This window comes from Colossoma macropomum, unplaced genomic scaffold (assembly GCF_904425465.1).
Source record: "Colossoma macropomum unplaced genomic scaffold, Colossoma_macropomum, whole genome shotgun sequence".
NCBI classification, from domain to species: domain Eukaryota; kingdom Metazoa; phylum Chordata; class Actinopteri; order Characiformes; family Serrasalmidae; genus Colossoma; species Colossoma macropomum.
In genome coordinates, this window is record NW_023494869.1 from 72757 (window position 1) to 97234 (window position 24478).

Genomic DNA, 24478 nt, shown 5'->3' on the forward strand with positions numbered 1-24478 from the left:
AATATTTAGGATATTTTGGCAACTTAGGATGTTTCTGTAATACAGTTTTCTTATCTGGAAATAAGATTATCTCTGTATCTATGTACCTACCTACCTATCTGACTGCCAGAACTAAGAGGGTTGAAATGGGTATAAATGGATGAGTACATGTTTGTCTTGTTAAGTGGATTAACATACTTTAAATATCATATCAGTACCTTATCATAGAAAATAAATTTCCCCTTTTTGAAGTTTGAAGCAATATGTAAACATTGTTAAAGTTTCAAAACTTTCCAGAGATCAGAGATCATTTACATATATCGGTCTTAAAGATATCGTAACAAAAACAGCCTGTTCAATTTAAGGGGTAAAGTTTAAAGTTGGAAATTGGTCATGTAAAAATAACAAATGTTTTTGGCATCTTAAATAAGACAAATATCATAAGTGGACACTGGGGAAGAAAATATACATGCAAAAAATGTAGAATACGGGCCCTTTGGGGAAAAAATGTTCTATGAACATAAATTGCATGTTTGAAAAAATAACCTTAGGCAAGTTTTTTCATGAAGTGAATAAATCATGAATTGGCTGCATACAAACATTGATACTGATAGAAAAAGAAATTAGAGAAAACTAATAATGAGACTGAACCATGGCATGTTATAATAAGCAAGAAGAGTAATATATTTTTAATTTTTTTTTTTTTTCAATTTCATAATGTAGTGAGGATTATGGTGCTGGGGAAGAACAGCCAGGAAAACAGAAGCGTGGAAAACTTCATCCTGAGAAGAGACGTGTTTGATGCTGAAGCTCCTCCTTGTTCACTAGAGCAGCACAGTGAGGGAGCCAGAGAAAAAATGGAAGAAAGAGACATCATACTCATCAACACAACTTACCTGTTTGATAGCGGACTCTCTGAAGAGGAGCTGAGTGAGAGAGTGAAACAGTGCATGCCTCTTTGTGATCCTGGACCTCACATTATAATGCTGGTCATACAGCCAGAAGACTTCACTGAGGCAGACAGAAACCATCTGAATAACATCTACAGACATTTATCTGATGATGCCCTTAAATACACCATGGTACTGACAACAAAGTTAGGCAGCAGTGTAGATCCAGATGAACAGAGCGTCTCTGATAAGATTACAGAATGTATTAAGTGGCATTTTGACTTAAGAAGTGAAAGCAGTCCTTCTGCTCTTGTGGAGATGATGGAGAAGATGATTGAAGAGAATGGAGAGAATCATGTTAAGTGGGAGGATTTTGTGATGGCTCCAATAGAACAACAGCAGCAGCAACAAACAGCAACGCAGAAAAAACCTGAACAAATGGTGGGCAAAAATATTCTACAAAAAGAGAGCAGACAGAGGGAAACATGTAAGCGCAATTTTATGAAATGATTTTAAATTCACCAAATTATCCAAAACAATTATAATAAACAAGATATTAGAATTTTACCAGTGTTATAGTGTGTGATAATCAGACTGCAACACTCATGATAACAGTGGTTTTGGTCACTGACATTTATATTCCAAAAACAGCAAGAAGATCTTGGGGTCTATTCTCTCATTTTGGAAGACAACATGACAGTAAGGGTGAGTTCTAGTCAATTATATTCTAAATTAAATGTTTCTCAACTCATTTATAAGCTTATAAATTAATGAAGTTTAATTTTTTTAATACATGTATTGAATTTATTTATCTCATCATTTTTTTTTTCCATCTTATTATTTACATCTTAACGTGATTCATATTTTGCTGTGGCTTATTTTTATGTAATTCTTTAGTGTAAATTTCTAAACCTGACAGGTTCCAGTTTGTTTCTCTTTCAGTGCCCCAGAGGTTGAACTTGGTGCTGTGTGGCAGTGATGGAGCACTGAAGGCCTCAGTATCAGATCTCATTCTAGGCACAAATAAGCGCAGACCAGAGCCCAGCTCAGAGTGCGTGAGGAGAGATGGAGCGGTGTCTAGACGCTCGATCACCCTGGTGAAGATGCCGGCTCTCTACAACACACCTCACTCAGAGGAGGAAGTGATGCGAGAGGCTCTCCACTGTGTCTCTCTGTGTGATCCAGGAGTTCATGCGTTCCTCCTCATCATTCCAGTTGGTCCCCTCACTGATGAAGACAAAGGAGAAATGGAGAAGATCCAGAACATTTTCAGCTCCAAAATCAACGATCATTTAATAGTTCTCTTTATAGCGCAGAAAGCAACACGTGCTGTGATAGATTTTGTAGAACACAACACCGACATAAAGAACTTTCTTGCCATTTGTAAACATAAACATATATTAGTAGAAACAAAAACAGGAAAAAACAAGCAACAACAAACAATTGGAAAACTGTTAAAGGAAATTAAAGAAAAGACAGAAACACAGCCATATTGTCTTTACATGTACGTGAAAGCTCAAGAGGAAAGAGTTAGGTGTGAACTACAGGAACAGTATAAAGAAGAGCTGAGCAAAAAGGAGAAAGAAATCCAGGAGTTAGAGAAAGAAAACCAGGAGTTAAAGAGGAAGCTCCAGCCAGAAGGTAAGCACTTTTTCAGAGTTTTTCAGATCAACCCTTAAAGTAAGACAATGGACTTTATACATTTTAATAAATCATATGACTTTTAAAGCCCTGTTCTTGAACCAATACATGGAAAGTACTGTGCAAAAAATGAGAGTCCACACTTACATGCATTTAATTTCCAGTTAAATATAAGTTGAGGACACATTTGAATAAACAAATCACACTGTACATTAAAAACTAAACTTTTGTTTATGAAGCTAAATGTTAGTCACCAGTAGCAAACACATGCCTGCTCTGCTGACAGCAGTAAGGCTTTTGGATCAATAATCACAGTGTCCCAACTTTATGTAATTCAAAAAATGTTATTTGAAGCCGTCATTTCCCAGCTGCTGAGCCAGCACTTTGTTTTCATGTGTATCTTTGGTGTAGTACTGTTATATCAAACACCCACTACCACACACCACAAAACAGAAAGCAGACTCTCTGGAGACGAACAGAAGTCTGGTTTGAAGGACAGTAAAGATAGGCATGCCAAGTTCTACAGGCATCTTATTTTCCAAATTGATCAATCAAATCAGTTTTTTATTTCCTTAATGAAAAGCTTAATGAAAAGATACTTCATAAAAGAGCACTTTGCATTTGTTTACCCTTGGCAGTTTTCTGTCTTCTGACTGGGCAGTCACAAGCCTGTAGATCTACCAGAAAATGTGTGGTTTATGTTTCCATTATAGCGTGTAGGGACCCCTGATACCGACTGAAGAACATCTGATAGAAGAATATCTGAAAAAATATGTTGCTGACCAAATTAATCCTTTCATGGCCTTTCATGGTTTATCCACACTTGGATGGGAGCTTTGAGCATGACAGTACACCATGTCTAAAGGCATGTATTATGACCAAATGGTTTCAGAATCAAGATGAAGTGTGTGGACTTAGCAGTCCCCAGATCTCAGTCCTATCGAGCATCTTCAGGACAAGGTGAAAGAGGTGGTTCACAGTAAGACTGCAGCCATCCAGTCTGCAGCATCCGCACAATGCAGTCATTTCTACATGTCGCCACATACCTGCACAACACATCCAGCATTGTGTAGAATCCATGCCCAGGCATTCTGAAGGCCAAAGGAAGCACATCTTGGTACTTAATTTGTGCACCAGATGAATTAGCAACTCAGTAAATGTGTGAAATATGAAAGTTTGCCCTGTCAGGTTTTAAATCACAAATCAAATTGGATTTTGGTTTCAGTTTGATGACTTCACTGAGATAAATTATTAACTGGGTATAAATGCAACTATTAACTAGTTACTAGATATAGTTTAACTAGCTACTAGTCAGTTAATGCTAACACATTTCCCATTTTTGAAATAAAAAATAAAGCGTGTCTTGCTGTGTGTCAGAGTTTTAGTGTTCATCATGAATCCAGAATGAAAGAAAATTAATTAAAAACATTAAAAACATGGCCACCATTTGGTAATCGTATATGTTTACTCACTAATAAGCAATAAAATGAACCATCATCAAAATTCAAACATTTTCAGCTCACAGACACTCTAGATTAGCAATTTCTCATAAGATATCAGAGGTGACACTTCAAGATCTGTACAAGCAAACATTTACCAAATTTTGCAGGCACTAGGTAAATTTTTGATAAAAAATTAGCCAAATTCATAATCAAAATTCTGTTAGCATTTACTAGCCCAATAAAACCATATCTGGGTAGCCCAGCATCTCCTGAAAATAAGACATGGCATGTGTGACTGTATCATTCAAATACTTTATAATTGTTATTGACCAAAATAGCAAAAGATTACACAGAATTGCCCCAGAGTTCTAAGAATTAGACACTAGACAACTTGTGTATAGACTACCAGAGGGTGAATCAAATTTCCAAGATGCTTTTCTTATTCCTTAGTTAAAGGATTGCATAGATCATATTGGTAGAGCTCAGTGTCAGTGTCATTCCACTGTCTGTGACTCCTGATTCGTTATATGTTCTCAAGGATCTTCCTTTTGGCATAAAGAATGCATCAGCAACCCCTCAAAGGCTGATGAATCAGATGATGGTTATTTGGTGGTTATTTGCATTGATGATGTGGTCATCCACACTGACCTTAAGCAAGAACAGATACATCATTTACAGCAGTTGCTCAAAAGTTACAGCAAACCGGATTTGTAGTCAGTTTGAAGTGTAAAGTCGGTAGTGGTCATTCATTTGGGTCCCCAGGTTGGGCGAGGGAAGGTAACGCTGAAATTTGCTAAGATTTAAGCCATTATAGACAAGACCAGTACCAAAATCTTACAGAGAGCTGATAAGGGTGTTGGGCATGTGTGGATTCTACAGGCAGTTTGTTCCACATTTAGCTGCTGTGGCAGCACCTTTGACAAACCTCCTAAAGAAAGGGGTCAAGTTCACCTGGACTAGTGCATTTGTACAGGCTTTTAAGCAAATTCAGGCCGTGTTGACCTGTAAGCAGTGTTGGCTGCACCAGGTTTTAATTCTCCATTTAAATTGGCAGTGGTTGCTTGTGAGGTAGGCGGGAGTGCTGTCTTACTACAAGCTGATGCAGCTGGTATTAATGAAGCAGTAGCATATTTTTCTATTAAGCTAAATAAACATCAAAGACTATTTCATCACTGCGCTGGCTTTGGTGTTGGCTATACAACATTTCGAAGTGTGTATGTCCAGTTCAGTAGGGAATGTAGTAATCGTTAGTGATCACAGTCCCTTGACCTTTCCTGCACAGTTCAGAACTGCAAACCAGTCTGTGTTTTTGTGGGCTTGGTGCTACAGCCTTATAGCTCGGTGGTGAAGCATGTTACTGGAAGAGGTAACATGTTTTTCGACACTCTGTCCAGGCTGAAGGATGGTGAGGTCTGAGTTGGGAAATATGAAGGTTTTGTTACTTTGGTAATGTTATGAAATTTTTGCTGTAATTTGGCACTAAAGATTTTATTGTAGAAGTAATCTGTATTGTATATAAGCAGAAAAGAAAGGATGATTTGAGAGTTGTTAGTACTGTATAGTAGTGTGATAAAAGCAGATAGATAGATAGATAAATAGATAGAAGGGAGAGAAATGTTAGGATTCTATGATTTGGACAGCAGGCGAATCTCGTTGGACTGTTGGCCTTTCAGTGGTTTAAAACTACATTTAGACACACGTCTCACAAACTACAACGCTGAGTCTCGAATACAGTCAGGACCAGGGAAAATCAAATACACCCTAGACATATGTGTATGAGAGACTGAGAGGTATCAGCAAATATCAAACAAAAATGTAAAAATCTTTATTTTATATGACAAAATTGTGATTGAGTTGATCTTACCAAAATAATGTGTAACTTCTCATTTTCAGGTGAAGATAAAGATGAACCACAGGTTTCCAGCTGCTTAAGGGTGGTACTGATTGGAAAAACAGGAAGTGGTAAGAGTGCAACAGGAAACACCATCCTTGGAAGAGATGTATTTAAAAGTGAAATGAGTATGGGTTCTGTGACAAGGGTTTGCCAAAAAGGAGTTGGTGAGATTGAGGGAAAATCGGTTGCTGTTGTTGACACTCCAGGCCTCTTTGACACCAAACTATCAAATGAAGACGTACAGCAAGAAATTGTGAAGTGCTTCTCACTGTTAGCACCCGGACCCCACGCTTTCCTCATTGTGCTGAGTTTGGGAAGATTCACCAAAGAAGAATTAGAGACTTTAGATCTGATAAAAATGACATTTGGTCCAAAGGCTGCAATGTTCACTATAGTGCTGTTCACTGGAGGAGATAACCTGGGAAATAAGTCAATAGAACAATTCATTGAGGAAAGTAACATTGAACAAATCAACAAGCTGCTCAGAGACTGTGGAAACAGATATATAGTATTTAATAACAAAGAAAAAGAAGACCGCACCCAAGTTTCTGAACTTTTAGGACAGATAGAAATGATGATAAACTCAAACACGTCAAGTCAGCACTTCACAAACAGCATGTTCGAAGAGGCGGAAATGTCCATCAAAAAGAGAATTGAAGAAATTCTGAAAGAGAAAGAGCGAGAGATCGAAGCTGAAAAGGAGAAACTGAAAAACAAATACAGCAAAGAAATGGAAGAGATGAAGAAAAGACAAGAGAAAGAAAAACAAAAGGCTGAGGAAGAAAAGCTCCAAATGGAGAGGAAGTTCAGAGAAAAGATGGAAACCCTCAAACAAGAGTTTGAAGAAAAAGATGAACTAGAGAAGAAGAAATGGGAGATGGAGGACAAGATGTTAGAAGAAAAATTACAAGTGAAGAAATGGCAAAAAAGAATTAATAAGTTGGAAAGAGGCAACAAAAAAAAGAGAACTGAATTTGAAAAATGGTTAAGAGACAGAGAGGAGGAGGATAAAAAGAGAGAAGAGAGATACAAACAAGTAAAAGAAATTTTCATGAATCAACAGAAGCGTACCATGGAGGAGCTGAGAAAGAGACAGGAGGAAGAGCGTAAAAGGAAAGATCTGGAAGAGGACAAAAGAAGACAAGAGGAAGAGAACGAGAGGCACAATTGGGAGAGGAAAATAAAAGAGGCTGAACACGAGAAAAAAGAGATACAAGAGGACCTAAAGCGTAAACAGAGCGAATGGGAAGAAGAAAAGAAAAGAGAGATGAAAAGACGGGAGGAAGAGGACCAGCTAAGAAAACAGAGACACGCAGAAGAGCTAAGAGCAAAAGAAGAAGAACAAGACAGATTGAGAGAGGAATTTGAAAGGGAGATGGAAGAAGAAAGACGTCAGAGAGAGGAGGAGAAACGACAATGGAGGGAAGAGACAGAGAGGAGAGAGAGAGAGAATGAGGAAAAGAAATGTGCAATGGAAGCACAAATGAAAGAGCATTATGAGCAGCTGGAGAAAATGAGGAGGGAAGAGTGGGAGAGAAGAAGACGTGAGGATGATGAAAGAAGAGAAGAGACGCAAAGACTGCAGAAACGTAGAGAGGAGACGGAGAGAGAACAGCGAGAGGAGATTAGGAGGAGAGAGAGAGAAGACACAGCAAGACGAGAGAGAGAGGAGAAGGAACGTGAGGAAATGAAAAAGAACTATGATCAGAAAATAGAAGAGATGGAAAATAAATATGAAGATGAAGCCAGAAAGCAGGCTGAGCAGTTCAACGAGTTCAATGATGAAAAAAAAAAAGAATTGAAGACCTTCAGAAAGATAATGAACTTTTGCAGAATCTGTTAAAGGCACTGAGGTCGAAAACAGTGAGGTAATTAAGAAACTATAAAAAGAACTGGACAAACTTAAAAATAAATAAATAAATAAATAATCTGTCCGCGTGGTCAAAGTGTGTCTTTCTTTGAGACTTGTGTAAAACATGTAAAACGTGATGATAAATGATGACACTTCTTAGAAGACAGTAAATTGTTTATAAAATTCTTTATCCTATTGTATTATTGCATTTGTACTGTTAATGTCACTAATGTTACTAATGATTTTATACACCTCAGCTTGTTATTAAGGTTAGTTAAAATTGCTTTTAGGTCATTTAGAATTATCAGCATTGTGGACCTTATTCTAAAACATCATGGAGGCAGAAGCTTAATTTGATGTAACCTCTGTTTTTTTTCTGTTATCTAGGTCCCTCATCCAAACTGTTGACAAGTCATTTATTAACTACCTAAAATAAATATATATATTAATTAATTAGTTGATAAAAGTTTAGACCTGATATGGCATTGGCATGTCTTAGGTGATCCTATCACAAGTGGCCAGCACTAAGTACATGTGTGAACAGGGTCCAGTGGGTCTAGGAGACACAAGATCTGATCACTCAAACCACCTTTAGGAGGTCGTAAGTAATGCATATGACCACATAGCCGTTGTAGTGTGAACACTAAATGGGGCAGTCGTGGGCTGGAGGTTAGGGAACCAGCCTTGTGACCGGAAGGTTGCCAGTTCTTTCCCCTTGGCCGAAGTGCCCTTGAGCAAGGCACCCAACCCCCAACTGCTCCCCGGGCGCCATGGATAGGGCCTTGAAAAACTACTTAAATACTGAGTTACTTTTTCGTATTTCCGCTGTCACAACCTGATTGCGTTCAGTTTTTATCAGTCAATGGAATGGGTGCTCCGAAAAAAATCCAAAAAGAGGAACGAGAACCTGAGAGAGAGAGAGAAAGACGCCCGCCGGTCCAATGCTTGCCGTTCCAACCAAAACCCTGTGTTCCCGCCGTTGGTTTCCTCCTTCTGGCTGAGCCTCATCACAATTAATAAAGGCATACATGAGGTGGTTGGCGCCCCCGTGTGGTTCCAACATGAAAGTCAGTATCTGCCCCCAACTCCTAACTTTCCTAACATCTCTCCCCCGCCCAAAGAGGAACAAAAACAAAAAAAACCCTAACAAAACAAAAACCCTTAAGCCCTTTTTCCTTTTGAATATACCATCAGCTCCCCACTCCCTTTCTTGTCATTACAATTACACCATATTTCCACAATACAGGTCTACTAATGACAAATAAACAAAATTCGAGATTATCACGAGAGTAAACTTCAGTACAGTAAGCTTCCCAACTCAGACCTTGCCATCCCTTGGATGCAGCCTGGACAGAGTGTCAGCAATCACATTCTCTCTACCAGCCACATGCACCACCACTAAGTTATAGGGCTGTAGTACTAAGCTCCACCTAAACACCCACTGGTTTGCAGTCCTAAACTTTGCAAGAAAGGTCAGGGGGTTATGATCACTATAGATTACCACATCCCCAACGGAACTAAACACATACACTTCAAAATGTTGTATAGCCAACACCAAAGCCAACGCCTCCTTCTCAATGGTGGAATACAATCTTTGATGCTTGTTTAACTTCTTGGAAAAATATGCTACTGGCTTATCAATACCAGCAGCATCAGACTGTAGTAGGACAGCACCCATGCCTACCTCACAAGCATCCACCGCCAACTTAAATGGGGCATAAAAATCTGGTGCAGCCAACACTGGCTCACAGGTCAGCACTGCTTTGATTTGCTCAAATGCCTTTGCACAAGCACTAGACCAAGTGAACTTAGCCCCTTTCTTCAGGAGGTTAGTCAGGGGTGTTGCCACTGCTGCAAAATTTGGAACAAACCACCTGTAGAACCCACACATGCCCAATACCCGCATCAAATCCTTACGAGATTTTGGTAGGGGCATATCTACAATTGCTTGGATTTTAGCCCGCTTCGGCATTACCTTCCCTTGCCCAACTCGGTGACCCAAATAAGTGACCTGACCTCTTGCAATTTCACACTTTTCCAAATTAACAACAAGTCTAGCCTGTTGTAATCTCTGCAGCAACTCCCGTAAATGATGTACGTGTTCTTGCCAGGAGTCACTATAGACAACCACATCATCAATGTAAATAACTACATTATTAAGGCCAGCTGGGACTTGATTCATTAACCGTGGAAAGGTCGCTGGCGCGTTCTTCATCCCAAAAGGAAGAACCTTGCAGACATATAAAGAATCTGGAGTTACAAAAGCAGAGATTTCCTTTGCCCTATCTGAGAGTGGAACCTGCCAGTAGCCTTTTAGCAAATCAAGTTTGGACACATACTGAGCTCTACCAATACGATCTATCCAATCCTCTAACCGAGGAATAGGAAAAGCATCTGTCTTGGTCACTTGATTCACCTTTCGATAATCTATGCACAACCTCAGCGAATTATCAGGCTTTGAAAACAGCACCACGGGTGAGGTCCAATCACTCTGCCCAATCACTCTGCCCTGGTTCTATAACACCAATCTTTTCCACATATGCCAGTTCTTGTTTAACCATACTTAGTTTAGAAGGAGACAGTCTATAAGGGTGCTGTTAAATAGGTGCAACATCACCAGCCTCGACATCATGGACTACTAATGTGGTGAGATCAGGTCTATCTCGAAACACCTCAGGGAAACCACTTATCAAGGTTCTAACATCCTGTTGCAACAAATGTTCTTTGGACAAATGTCAGAGATGTTCATTTAGGCTCTCCATAACAACAGAGTTAAGCAACCGGGCACCCACCAGTTCCACCATCACCACCTCCTCCGTCTCAGCCTCACTATATGCTGGAGATGCAGATGAAACCAGCACCTCTGCTGCACAGCGATGGTAAGGTTTAAGCAGATTAATGTGGCATAGCTTAGATTTTTTCCTACCATCAGGAGTGCTAACCACATAATTACGATCACTCACTTTCTTTATGACGGTATATGGCCCACTAAAAGCTGCACTAAGACTGTCATCTCGCATAGGGGTTAACATTAAAACCTTGTCCCCAGTTTCAAAGGCTCTTTCCACTGCCTTTCTATCATAATAGCCCTTCATATGCTTCTGTGCCCCTTTCAAATTTTCTCTTGCCAGTTTACATGCTGAAGTCAACCGTTCTTTAAAACAAGACACATAGTGCAAAAGACTGCCCCCTGCTTCCTGTCCCAGAAGTTTCTCTTTGGCCATCTTGAGGGGGCCTCTGACCTCATGCCCAAAAACCAACTCGAATGGAGTAAAACCCGTGCTATCATTCACTGAATCTCTAACAGCAAACATAAGGAAGGGTATGGCACAATCCCAATCTACAGGAAACTGAACACAATTTCTTAACCATAGACTTCAAAGTCTGATGATACCTTTCGATCGCTCCCTGTGACTGTGGATGATAGGCTGAGGACACAATCTGGGTGATGCCAAGTTCATGCATCGCTTGCTGAAACACTCCTGATGTAAAATTAGTCCCTCTATCTGATTGAACCTCCTTAGGCAAACCAAACCGGGAAAAAAATTGGAGCAAAGCATCAACAACTGTTTGAGCTTTAATGTTACGCAATGGGACAGCTTCAGGAAAACGAGTTGTAACATCCATTATTGTAAACAAGAATTTATTTCCCTTTAGTTTTAGGAAGTGGTCCAACACAATCAATTAACACATGAGAAAACGGCTCTTCAACCACTGGAAGAGGGAATAGTGGGGCCACAGGAATTTTCTGATTGGGCTTTCCGGCTACTTGACAGGTGTGGCAAGACCGACAAAAGGCCACTACATCTTTGTGCAGCTTTGGCCAATAAAAATATTTAAGAATCCTAGCTTGGGTTTTTCATATGCTTAAATGACCTGCCATAGAAGTTTTATGTGCCAACCGCAAAACCTCTTCCCGAAAACACTGAGGAAGTACAACCTGCTCCACCACCGTCCACTCCTCTACAGCTGGATGGTCAGGTGGCCTCCATTTGCGCATAAGCACCCCTTCCTGAATATAATAACCCTCAGCCATCTCCTTACTCTCTTCAACTGAAGCTGCTGTCACTCTTAAATCAGACAGGACAGGGTCATTCTTTTGCTCTTTAATAAGAACATCACGGCTAAACTGAGAACTTATACAAGGTCTACCTAACTGGGAAAGAGAAGAATCTACTGATTTAGTCTGGCACTTTTCGATAGACTCAGCCAACCTGACCTGATTCTTGGACCTTGAACGTGTAATAACGCACGCCAGAAAACCTACAGGATACTCCTGCTCCAGGGCCTCTGTCTCTAGAGTCAAGCAAGGAACATTACTCACCACTGGTGTCACACAGAGCTGATCTCCTGCTAAATAATTTCCCAAAATGAGACTAATGCCCTTCACAGGCAAAGAAGGCATCACTCCAACAGTGACATAACCAGTAACTAAATTTGATCTCAGGAACACCTTATGGAGAGGGACACTACCATATTCTACCCCAACACCTTCAAGCAGGAGGCGGGGCAACGAGATTTCATGTGCCCTGGTTTCTTGCAGTAGTAACATTTTATGTCATCGGGAAAAGAAGGCTTTCTAGATAGCCCTCCCCTCGAGTGAAACTTAGCTGATGTTCGTTGCTCACTCTTAGGCTTGAAATAATGTCTTTTCTCATCAGTAGTGAGCTCCCTAACGCTGCTCCTCGGTTTATCTTGCCAAAACTCCCTATGTACCAACACATAGTTATCTGCTCATTCTGCAGCTTTCAAAGCAGATTCTACTGATTGCTCGTTTAGATGAACCTCTAGCTGCCGTGGAACCCAGTTTTTAAATTGTTCTAAGTATCAGCTGCTTCAGCTCCTGAAACGTATACACCTCGCTAGCTCTCAACCATTTGTCAAAAAGTAGTTCCTGCCGTCTGGCTAAATCTCCATATGTCTGTCCTACCTTTAGTCCTTCTGAGCGAAACTGCTGCCTATACACCTCTGGTACAAGTTCATATGCTCTCAGCACAGCTCTTTAAACTACCTCATAATTATTACTATCCACCATGCATTAGCCTCTTGAGCTTTTCCTGTCAGTTCCCTATGAATAAGAGTTACCCACTCATCATTGGGCTAGTTCCTCTCTATCGCAATAAGTTCAAATGTTTTAAAAAAAACACCAACCGGATCTGGACTAAATCAGGGCATAAGGGCAAAACACTTAGTAAGGTCAAACCTAGCTTCATGAGCACATTGCCGATTATTCTCTTGCTGTCTCACTTTAGCTTGTTCTAATTCTAACTTTACTAGAGCTACTGCCTCTTCTCTATCCTTTTGGATAAATGCAAATTCCCTCTTTTCTTGCCAAATCTCTCTCTTTTCGACTCTCCTCCTCCTGCAACTCTTCTCTACGTTTACTTGATTCTGCCTCCATATCTGGAACTCCAAGACAAAGTAACACTCCACTTATTATTATGCTTTTCTTGGCTTCCAGAGGGACTTCTATCTCACAAAAATGTGCTAATTTCAATAAGTTAGGCTTTGAGAGGCTCTGACTAAGCGCACACAGTTTACCTCCTGCTCAAAAAACTCCTCTGGATCAAATTCAGCCATTGTTGCTCTATTAACCGAATATCAAAGACACCAAACACAATACCGCTAGCTTACGTCAAACCCAATACACCGACACAAAACACAAGACCCATCAATGTACTGTGGAAAGCTACTAGTTGCTCACGAATTCACCCTTTTAAATGACACAGCCTCGTTTTGTATAGCCACATTGACCACATCAACAAAATAACATGCAAACGAGCTGCTCATTTAACAAATGCAAACACTTAGTGTCAGCATTTCCTCAAAACCAGGCCCATACCCAATGCCGTTAGCATGCTAACCGCAATTAGCCACAATGCTAACATAATACTAGCACCAGCCCACTACAGAAACATAGCCATACATCCTTTCAGGAACCGGACGAGCCCTCCACATGTTACGAACTTAGGAACCACTAAGGCCGAAAGAAATGGCAAGTTGTCTAGGGTCTAATTAATAAATTCTAGTCCTGACTGTAACCAAAGCCCACTGGAATGGGTGCTCCGACAAAAATCCTAAATATATACACCAAGAATCCAAAAAGGGGAACGAGAGCCTAAGGGTGTTTTCACACTTGGGCCGTTTCAGCGTCTGAAGTGGACTCAGACCGCTGAGTCATGGTTTCTTTTGCATATGTGAACACGCCAAACGAACTCAGACCCCCCTAAACGAACCGAACTGAGACCACCTCGAGAGGTGGTCTCAGTTCGGTTCGTTTGTAGTTCGTTTTGTGGTTCGATTAAATTGTGCATTGTGAAAACAAAACGGCCCCAGTCCGCTTCAGCTGTGCTTTATGGTGAAGACCTCGATGCTCGCCGTACACACAGCCACAGTCTTCAGCACTTCAACAGGTAAACAGACCAAGGATCATTTATAAGGTTCTACTCAGGATAAAGTCTGTCCGTGATCTGCGACAGAGAGCAGCGCTGATTTATTAAAGCGATCAGATGCGAGAGCTCGCGTGATTATACCGTGTTAAAGGCTCGAGCTGGGCATGCAACGCAATTCTCAGCTGCTTTCACACTGAACGCTGAATGAATGAAAATTCGCCGGATGGAGCTTCATTGAGGAGCACAGCCGAACACGGAGCCCACCGCGGCAGACCCGCAGGGCCGTTTTTCGAATTTTGCGCGATGGACTTCGGCCAATCGTTTAAGCGCGGCCAATAGGAGAGCAGCAGGCGGGTCTGGCGGTTCTTCTCGTCACCTGATAGTTCGGATTTATCCGAGAATGCGGCCCACGTGGCGAGCGCTGTGCACACCGTGAGTGCTGTGAAAGGGGTCCGAGTGCTAATGGAGCTGTGGTCTGAACAAGAAGTGGTCTGAGATCTCAATGGACCAGAAAGAAAACTCCTCTTTAGAGTTCACTTACATTGTGAACACAAAAAGAACTGAGGTCACTTGCAGTTGGTTCCCTTCCAGGTTCACTTTAACAGAACTCGGTTCGGTTCTTTTAAAACGAACTATATGTGAAAACACTGTAAGAGAGAGAGAAACATGCCCGCCGATCCACCGCTTGCCGTTCCAACCAAAACCCTGTGTTCCCGCCGTTGGTCTCTTCCTTCCGGTTGAGCCTCATCACAATTAATAAAGGCATACGTGAAGTGGTTGGCGCCCCCGTGTGGTTCCAACATGAAAGTCAGTATCAGCCCCTAGCTCCTAACTTTCCTAACAGATAAAACACGTAAAACAGAGTGGAGGTGGTTAGAAAGTAGAAGTTTAAAATGACTAAGTGACGCCAGTGATCTGAGCTTTAGTGTGTCCAGTAGTGAGTTCCAGCTTGCTGGTGCACTGTAACTAAAAGCAGATTTTCCCAGTTCAGTAAAAATCCTTGGTACGTGGCATGTGATCCAGCCACTAAAGCGAGTCTGATAAATACCTTTATTTACAGACATCATTGAAGTAATATATTCTGGCATATGGCCGGAGAGTGTTTTATAAATAAAAATAAACCAGTGTGTTTCCTGCCGTGTAGCTAGTGAGGCCCAACCAACTTCTTCATCCAGTCTGCAGTGATGAGTGTTATAAGGGTCTCCATTAACGAACCTCAGAGCAGAGTGATAGACTGTGTCCAGTGGTTTGAGGGAGCTGGCAGATGCGTGTTTGTAAATTACATCACCGTGGTCGATGACAGATAGAAAGGTGGCCTCAACAATTCTTTTTCTAGCATACACAGGGAAACAGGATTTATTTCTATATAGTTCGTACACAGTGGTGTGAAAAAGTGTTTGCCCCTTCCTGATTTCTTATTCTTTTGCATGTTTGTCACACGTAAATGTTTCAGATCACCAAACAAATTTAAATATTAGACAAAGATAACACAAGTAAACACAAAATGCAGTTTATAAATGAAGGTCTTTATTATTAAGGGAAAAAGAAATCCAAACCTACAGGGCCCTGTGTGAAAAAGTGACTCCAAAATTACCCCAAGAGCGCAGCGACGACTCATCCAAGAGGTCACAAAAGACCCCACAACAACATCCAAAGAACTGCAGCCCTACTTGCCTCAGTTAAGGTCAGTGTTCTATATATATATATATATATATATATATATATATATATATATATATATAGGCTTGTGCCTACATTTGCTAACCAATTTATTAATATGGGGTTTAAAAGTGAGTTTATCATCCAGCCATATGCCAAGGTATTTATACTCTGTGACTCTCTCAATGTTGGGTCCTGTAGGGTAGTGATATTTACAGAATAAAAATCAGTATTAGTAGATCTGGAAAATAGCATGAACTTAGTTTTCTTAGCATTTAAAACCAGTTTGTGTGTATGCAAAGACAGCCTAGTTTGTCTGTTTCCAGTAAAGTATTTTAGAGTCCCTGAAAGACTGAGCAGAGGATGTTACTGTTTAAGTTCATTTAAGAGAAAAATTTAATAGTCAAAATTATGAGTAGATTGCTTAATTAATAATGCAATTTTAGTGAGTCCTGCTACCCATCAGCTCCCTGTGAACCTCTACAGACAGTAAACTCATCCACAGCCTTCAGGCTGTATATTTTCACTGATATCTGTTCAGAACATTTACACCATTAAAATCAGCAGCAACATCAGCAACTTACCCAGCTTTGATCGTTACTATAATATATTTCACAAGAAACAATGCTATTAACTTTTCCCTGCATTAGGCAGTTAAACAGGGACAGGGGAAGAGAGAGAGAGGAAGAGAGAGACAGAGAGAGAGAGAGAGGAAGGGGAGTAGAAAAAAAAAGAATGAGGGGGTGAGGAAGAGAGAGAAAGAGGAAGAGGGGCAGAGTGAGCGAGAGGAAGGAAGAGAGAGACAGAGAGGAAGAGAGAGAGAGAGGGAGAGAGAGGGAGAGGGCGGGGAGGCTGTAACGTTATTTTAAACGGGTAAACTGTAGGCTGTGGGCGACACCTGTTAACTAAAGTAGCTGACAGACGCTGTAATAAAATATACGCAGCAGATTTCCAATGTAATAAACAGAATCATTATATAAACCCGTAAACACGGTACCTGTTCAGCTCGGATCAGCTAGCTCGGTTAACGCCGCCTCAGGCTGGAGTAGAGCTGTGAGAGCGGATCTCAGCAGGTCTCGTGTTTGGCCGCTGATCATAACGCGTTTTCTTTAGTTCGTGTTAAATGAACGCAGATGACCGTTTGGATGTTGATCTGTTCCTCGTGTGTGCTGGTTCAGTTCTCCTCTGTCCTTCTCCACTAAACTGGACCTCTCTGTACTGTTTTTCCTGTCGGAGCTGCTGTTTTTTGGTTGGTGAATCTTTTAATTTTAACCGCTCCTTGTTATTATTGGTGTCTGAGCTGATACGCTCATCATTTATTTTTACTCTGTAACGTTATGAAATTTACAGTAGCGAAGTACAAGTATTTCATTAAGTATTTACTCAAGTAAGGGTAAAAGCACTATGATTTATTTCTCCTCCAAAAATTACAGCTACAGAGAAAACTGTACTCAGTTAAAGTAACGAGAGTAAATGTAATTACTTACTTACACCTCTGCCAGTGAACCTACACGCATGTTCTGAGTTTTAATATGCAATGTTGGTGATGCTAAAATAGTCATAAATCCGAAAACAGACAGAAAGTTTTCTTTGGGGACTATTTTGCCTCAGAATATGCTACATATACTCCTCCACCCTATCATAAAACAATGTATGACATACGAAAATATATTTGAAATTATGTAATATTTCATTTGAAATCTGATAATGAAGTATTCATATTTAATTTAGAGGCAGGAAACTCTTCAGACATCTGGTTTGTATCACCAACTCTGTGAACAGGTCACACCAAACCATTCTGAATGACTTTGTTTGCATCAACTCAATTTATTATGCAGAAATTTTGACCTTTAGGCAGTAGAACTTGAAAGGAAGCCTATTGTCAGAGAAAATGGGCGAGGGTGAAATAACACTGTACTGTTTTTTCTGGGCCAACACAGGGCACCTTTCTTGACACACACACACACACACACAAACAAAATAATACAAAATTACACCCAAACCTAAAACAAGAAACTAAAATACTTCTGTTTTTTGTTCATTATTCTTTTGTTTATATTTGTTCTATTTGCACACATTTTGTGCAGTCTTGGGTTGCATATCTGTGTATGGAAGGAACTATCTGGATAAAATACATAATAATAATAATAATAATAATAATTATAATAATAATCTTATTGCAGAGAAATCTCACCTGTTTGTTTCCCTTTTTTCTACAGAAAACGGGTTTTGGGCAGCAGGAGGCGGGCTTTACTGCTAGAGCGTGATGATTGATTGGCGAGCGGAGCAGCTCATTGGCTGTTGGCGCTCACTGACGTCATAAACGTGCATGAGGCGCCGTTTTAAACTCCTATAACTCGAGTTTAAAAGCTCTTAAAAACATAGCAGCGGTGGTAAAATGTTTTATGCTGCTCTGTGTTCAGGAAATGATTGTATTCTTTTACATTAAAATGTTTCAGCATTTATAAACTATGATTTTGCTCAAATGCTCCATATCAACCCATTCATTTTGGACTCGCTCGGTAGCGCCCTCTGGTGTTTGAGGAACCCGGAAGACATTGCAGAGTGGGAATTCTCCTCTCTACAAGTTCTCTGGCATCTCCATCTCTCATGCATCTACGTTTGAAATTGTCACCAGTGTAACTACGTAGTTACTGACGTCTACGATCTAATTTGAGAAATAAATCTGATTTGCCTGCAGTCTGTACACAGTCTAGCTGTCCAGACTATCAAAAAACAGTCTGGATATGCTAAAAATTGGATTTGTTTTGGCAGTTTGAACATAGCGCAAATACACATTTTACGTATCAGTGAGCATTTTCGTAACAATCTAGTGAATCCACTTGGCTAGCAAAGCCATAACAGTCTATGGGCATATCAGACGAAATCATAGTAAGCAGACAAGTTAGGAGAAAAGTTAGGGGAAAACTATTGGGACGCACCCCTGCTTGTGTATCAGGTAGGCCCGGTGGTGGACAGTAACTAGAAAGTAAATGTAATTCTTTTCTGTACTTAAGTAGTTTTTTCGTGTATCTGTACTTTACTGAGGTTTTTCTATTTTGGGCAACTTTTTACTTTCACTCCACCACATTTCAAAATCAAATATCTCACTTTTTACTCCACTATATTATGAGAAATCTGTTGTTCCTTTTGGCTTATGTGTGCATAAAAACGTAACATGTCAAAACAAAAGAAGCGTGAAGCAGCAGACCAATCAGGGCACAGGGGTCACTTTGTTTTGAGCTTGTTTTGACCTGTTGGTCATACCGACCCAGTGCAGCACACGGTTCAACGTCAGTGCAGCAGCGTAAAATTTTGGGAGAGTCTATTCAACATAAATGATGAACAAACCTAACTTTGTGTAAATAGACCACAATATAGAAATATGTACACATTCTTTTTCTGAATTTATACAAACACTATTTCATTTTATAGTAAATTTGTTTTGGCTAGTTTTTATGTGTTTTTTTGAGACCTACAGATGCAATATAGTAAAGGAAAACTCATTAGTGAATCTGAGTTTAAAGCAAGTTTTTATTAAACTTAAACTTGTAACTAAGTTGCAAATAAATCTTAAACTGAAACTTTTCATAGCCACTTGGTTCTACCTAATGGAAACTGTTTGTCTTCAGTGTTTTGTGCTTATGATAATTTTAATAGACATCAGCGTCACTAATTAATGACATTCTATTAAAAGACTGGTTTACCAAGAGTGACACTGAAGTATTTTCACCTAAAATGAGTTAATGAAGCGAGTCTTGTTACAAAAATGATAACAGGACATCAGAGCCATAATTAATCCTTTAGTACTTTCACTTTCGATACTTAAGTACATTTGAAGGCAAATACTTTGGTACTTTTACTCAAGTGGAGGTCTGAAGGGAGGAACTTCTACTTTTACTGGAGTAATATTTTACCTTGGGTATCTCTTCTTTAACTCAAGTACATGATGTGTACTTCATCCACCACTGGGTTGGCCTATAGTTATGACACAAGCAGACAGCCCCACAGAGAAATTCTGGTCTAATCTTCTGGATTCAATAAAAAGTAGCATTTGTGCGGATTTAATGTTCACTTTCAAACATGTATTGTCATTTGTCATTTTATGATTATGAAATGGATAAAGTTTGCTTGTAATATATTTGATATTATATTTATTCTAGCAAAATATCATATTCACAAATGCTAATTTAGAAATATAAAGCCTTGATTCCCCTTATTCATAAATGAACTAAAGCTGTATAAAAATACTACTGCGACCAAAATCCCAAAGCTCCTTTACAAGGAATTTAAAACCGACCCGAGCTGTTTGCTCCTCCCTCCAAACCCTCCCAGCTCAGATACAGGAACCATGGCGCTGACGGCGGCAGGCAGCTCGATCCGGACTTTACTCCTCAGGAACTCGGCGAACTTCACCAAAAACGCGGGTTTAAACCCTCGGAGTGTGAAAGGATCGGCGCTCAGTCGAAGCGCAGTCACCTCCAGCTCGGGCGCCGTCCTGCCTAATCCGGCTAAGGTGGGTTTAGTCAGAGTATCGCTTAACACCCAGAGTTACTGCAGGGGGCGGGACCTCAGCCAGGACCTGTGAGCCAATCAGAGGTCTGTCTGCGCTGACTGACATCCGTTTATACCAATCAACATGTGTTGTTTGTACAACATATACAACACGGAAGTCATTTTCTACTGTATTTCAGAAAGATACTGAATTTGTTTGTAGTTTTCTTTGGGATTTGTAGCCATGTAAGCAAGAGTCGTTTTACCTTTAGACTTATTCATCTTATTTAGACGTATTTATTGTGGAAGCTGACTAACAAAGAATGAAAACGAATCTATAAAAATCCAGATATAACTTACAAAAGGCGAGGAGGCCTAAACCACCGCCTCTTATATAATAAATATTATATAATAGACCCACAGCAAGATATGTGTGTATATATATATATATATATATATATATATATAATATATATATATATATATATATATATGTACGTGTGTATATATATATATATATATATATATATATATATGTATACACACACACACACACACACACTACATATACATATATATAAATATATGCTTTCTTTCCCTCCACAGACCTCGTTTGGCCTGACGCGGGTGACGGTGGTGGTGGTCCCGTTCCTGTACCTTGGCACCTGCATTAGCAAGAATTTTGCTGCTCTCCTGGAAGAGCATGAAATCTTCGTTCCTGATGACGACGACGATGACTGAACACCACGGTCAGTAATGATAGCCTCATCTGGACTGAAACAACAAAGTATTCCTTTAAATAAAGGTACAAGGATGCACAAATGGCAGGAGATCTTCAGTGCTAATGAGTCAGTGATATAATGACTCAAGTAGAAAACTGCAGTGGAACTTCTTAGTACATTCGGCCAGGCTGAACCAATAGAACAGAATGAACTGAAGCCAAAAAATGAAATTAGTAACTAAACGATAATGGCTAAAATGCTGAGTAACAAATAGATCAGTTTAAAAATCCAATCCATCAAAATTGTAAGTAAATGTAACTTGTTATTACCCTCCTCTGCACAAAAGGTAGGCTTTACATTGGCTCATATGTCCAGGAAATGTGGGCGATGACTTTATGAGCTGACAAAATATGAAGTTTTCCTGTTTTTTAAATAAAAGACTTCAGTGTAGTCTGTGCACATTTGTTAAGGTTTCGAAACCCCAGTACATACAGTCCATATACAGAAACTATTTTGAATTCATTGTTTTTGTGAGGTAATGAAAACTACTGCATTTACATAGTGTACATCTGCCTTTTCAGTCCACAGCAGTTTAGCCTCAACTATTCAGGTTGAACTTGTAAGAAGTGTTTCAGCCCAGACTGCTTTTTGAATTAGGCACAACAGGGCGACCAAACAGAACAGAGCACATGTACATAGGTCAGTTTAAAAGCACAAAAGACAGCCTGTTTAATTCTAAAGGAAAATTGCCCATATAAAAAGAATTGTAGTTGTTTTCGGTACATAAGACCACATATATCACAAGTGGACCTCAGGGGGAAAATAAAATACATGAAAAATAGGGAAATGGGCACTTTAATACTTGTCTGCATTAGAGGCATACCATCCTCCTAAGTTACTAAATTGGATTTATACCATTTTTCAAAGACCTAACCCAGGGGTCGGCAACATGCGGCTCTTTGGCTGCCCTGTTGCGGCTCCACAGCAGAATTAGATTTGTAGGTAAAAATAAAATAATCCTCCTTTGCAGTAAAATAAAGCTCTGCTGATCATTCAACACAGTTTAACAATAAATGGTCTTAAATGCTGGAGTTAATGTATAACTGCTTTTTCACCCTTTAACCATGAATATTGGGGCGCAGACTGCTGGTCACCAAAGAAACAACAACAGTCTCGTCTAGCTGGGAGCTAACGAAATGGCAAAGAGAAAGATTTAAGACAAACATGGATAATTTGGAGACGAATGGCTGGTTTCCTGATACGTTTAATCTACCATGAGAATTTCTCGTTTGCCAGCTTCTTGTTTGAATTTTCCCGTTCCACCTTAAATGGTGCAGCGGTTGGATTATGCTATTTAAGGTGGAATGGGAAAATTAGAACAAGAAGCTGGTGAATGAGAAGCTGATTACAGCCTCATAAAAAGTCGAACATTGAGAGACATTTTACCGGAAACTATTCCACTTTTGCGGAAAAGTTTCCTGCTGGAGATGTGAGGAAAAGTGGCTATAGCTGAGCTAAAGCTTAAAGCAGAACAAAGTATATCTGCGTTTTTGTTCATTTTTTTGTCTATACTAGTGCATCAGCGCATATTAGGACATACTTTCAGCCAAGATAGTAAAACGTTACTTCAATAAAATAGACATAAAATGTTGTGGCTCCCAAGGCGGATTGATTTTTGTTGCAAGGACACAATGGCTCTTCTTAACATTTGGGTTGCTGACCTCTGACCTAAACAGACCTTACAGGTTCTCTATTGTGGAGAAGAACAATGTAACCATGCAAAGAACCATTCAAGCATTCAGATGGTTCTTTGAGTTGTCATGGTTCTATATGTAATCACTGCCTTTATTAAAATAAAATAAAAACCCTGAAGAACATTTTAAGGGTATAATGAGTCATTTTGTCTTTGAATCTAAATGGTAGTATTAGATACATGTTTGTTTGGTGTTGCTTTGCTGAATTTACAACTAGACATTGTACTCATCTTTTCTCTTACATTATGTTCATCTTACATTATAGTTACATTATAGAAGAACAAATGAAGAGGTGCTTGTATTGGAGAAGACAACGCTAAGGAGGGATCTATGCAATAATGTGTCAACCCCTTCACCTTCCGTTTACAGCCGAACATCCAAAGTTCACTTTTACTTTTTGCTTTTTAATCTTAAATGTGAGGCAACCCCTGCGCAGCCTCACTCATGCTCGCATGTAGTTTTGTTTTGATGAAATAAAACGTCTTGACTGTTGCTGGCTATGTTTCTTTTCTTAATATGATTGACTTCTTATATTGAGTTACCAGATGATGCTTTAATTCATTTAAAAATGGAATGGCCCACAAAGGATCTTGTAGAAGCATTTTTAAATTAATTTATTTATATTTAGTTCAATTATATCACAAAATAAGGAAGGCTTAAAGCCCAGTATCCTTAAAAGTTTCAAATAAAGACAAATAAGAAAATAAGTTCCTTTTAAATCTGGAAAACTAGCTTGGTCTCTCCATCAGTAAACAAATCAGTGCCCCCTGTTGTTCAAAGTTGCACTGAATTCATTTGAGACAAACATGTAAATGATTCCCACATGAATATATAAATTACATCAGCACAGTTATTGCTGAGAGTCAGTAAACTGCAAAGCAGTAACAGTGTTGATGTATTATTTTTTTATTAATGTGAAAATTATGTACATTTTTGAATCAAATACATTCAACATATTTGCACCTCCATGTTATAGATGGGGGCTGATAAAGCATCCATTCTGTGTCTTATTGGTTAGTGCTGTTGCCATGAAGTTGCTCCTCCTCCAGGGCAGCATTGGTCAGTCTGAGGTGTTCTCTAAGAGACGTAATCTCTCTATCACTGAGCCCCTTTATTCCACTCAGCTCCACATACACGGCCTTGTAGCGCTCGCTCAGCTCCTGCTTCTCCTGCACAGACACAAACACGTAACAGAATCGTCTGAGAAGTGAAAAAAAATGGAGCAAAAAAAAAAAGGCTACTAAAGTCATTTTTGCTCTCCTCTGAATATGATGAGCTCAAAAAGGTCTATGAACTGAAAAAATGTAATTTATTAAATGTATTTGTATGTAATGTACTGTATTTAAATGTGTATGTTATTTTCTTTTTTTTATCGAATTTTTTCCAGGGGAGACATTCGAAAGCCTGCAACGACAACATACAATTCCATGCATGTGTTCATTTCCAATTATATACCCTTTCATACATCTTGTGACCTATACCTCTCTGTCTTTTTTATTTTTTTACATTTATTTTTTTTTTGTTTGTTTTCTTTTGACATTCTGTAAAAGAAAACAAATAACTATATACATTAAAACCTGAGAAGATGCCTGGGGGTAAAGAATAAATAAAAGGGTCAGGTAAAAAGGAAAAAAAAGGGGGTACTCATATTGTATCTTTACAAACTCTGGTCTTGCAAACTTCATATAATTGACCCGTGTATGTTATTTTCACACGAATACACATCAACAGTTTAGTGTTACACTTCTTACTTTTGGTA

At 39.5% G+C, this 24478-nt stretch overlaps 2 protein-coding genes across 2 annotated transcripts; both read left to right on the top strand.

Moving 5' to 3' along the window:
- The first annotated feature begins 710 nt into the window (after window positions 1-710).
- LOC118800347 (GTPase IMAP family member 8-like) lies at window positions 711-9883 on the top strand. Its single transcript, XM_036560546.1, has 4 exons — window positions 711-1356; window positions 1812-2510; window positions 5852-7435; window positions 9810-9883. The coding sequence occupies exons 1-4, from the start codon at window positions 711-713 to the stop codon at window positions 9881-9883; spliced, it is 3003 nt and encodes a 1000-aa protein (XP_036416439.1).
- Window positions 9884-20057: 10174 nt separating this feature from the next.
- On the top strand, window positions 20058-23211 carry LOC118800348 (essential MCU regulator, mitochondrial-like). Its single transcript, XM_036560548.1, has 3 exons — window positions 20058-20265; window positions 20850-20992; window positions 22985-23211. The coding sequence occupies exons 1-2, from the start codon at window positions 20101-20103 to the stop codon at window positions 20982-20984; spliced, it is 300 nt and encodes a 99-aa protein (XP_036416441.1). The 5' UTR covers window positions 20058-20100; the 3' UTR covers window positions 20985-20992; window positions 22985-23211.
- The last annotated feature ends 1267 nt before the right edge of the window (window positions 23212-24478 follow it).

What these genes read in the sequence shown, in the direction of transcription:
- LOC118800347 (XM_036560546.1), top strand. Translation starts at nt 711, where the DNA reads ATGGTGCTGGGGAAGAACAGCCAGGAAAACAGAAGCGTGGAAAACTTC. An exon ending in GAGGAAGCTCCAGCCAGAAG is followed by an intron (nt 2,511 to 5,851) that starts GTAAGCACTTTT and finishes TTTCAGGTGAAG; the next exon opens with ATAAAGATGAACCACAGGTT. An exon ending in GACGCAAAGACTGCAGAAAC is followed by an intron (nt 7,436 to 9,809) that starts GTAGAGAGGAGA and finishes TGTTCTTGCCAG; the next exon opens with GAGTCACTATAGACAACCAC.
- LOC118800348 (XM_036560548.1), top strand. Translation starts at nt 20,101, where the DNA reads ATGGCGCTGACGGCGGCAGGCAGCTCGATCCGGACTTTACTCCTCAGG. An exon ending in TCCTGCCTAATCCGGCTAAG is followed by an intron (nt 20,266 to 20,849) that starts GTGGGTTTAGTC and finishes TTCCCTCCACAG; the next exon opens with ACCTCGTTTGGCCTGACGCG.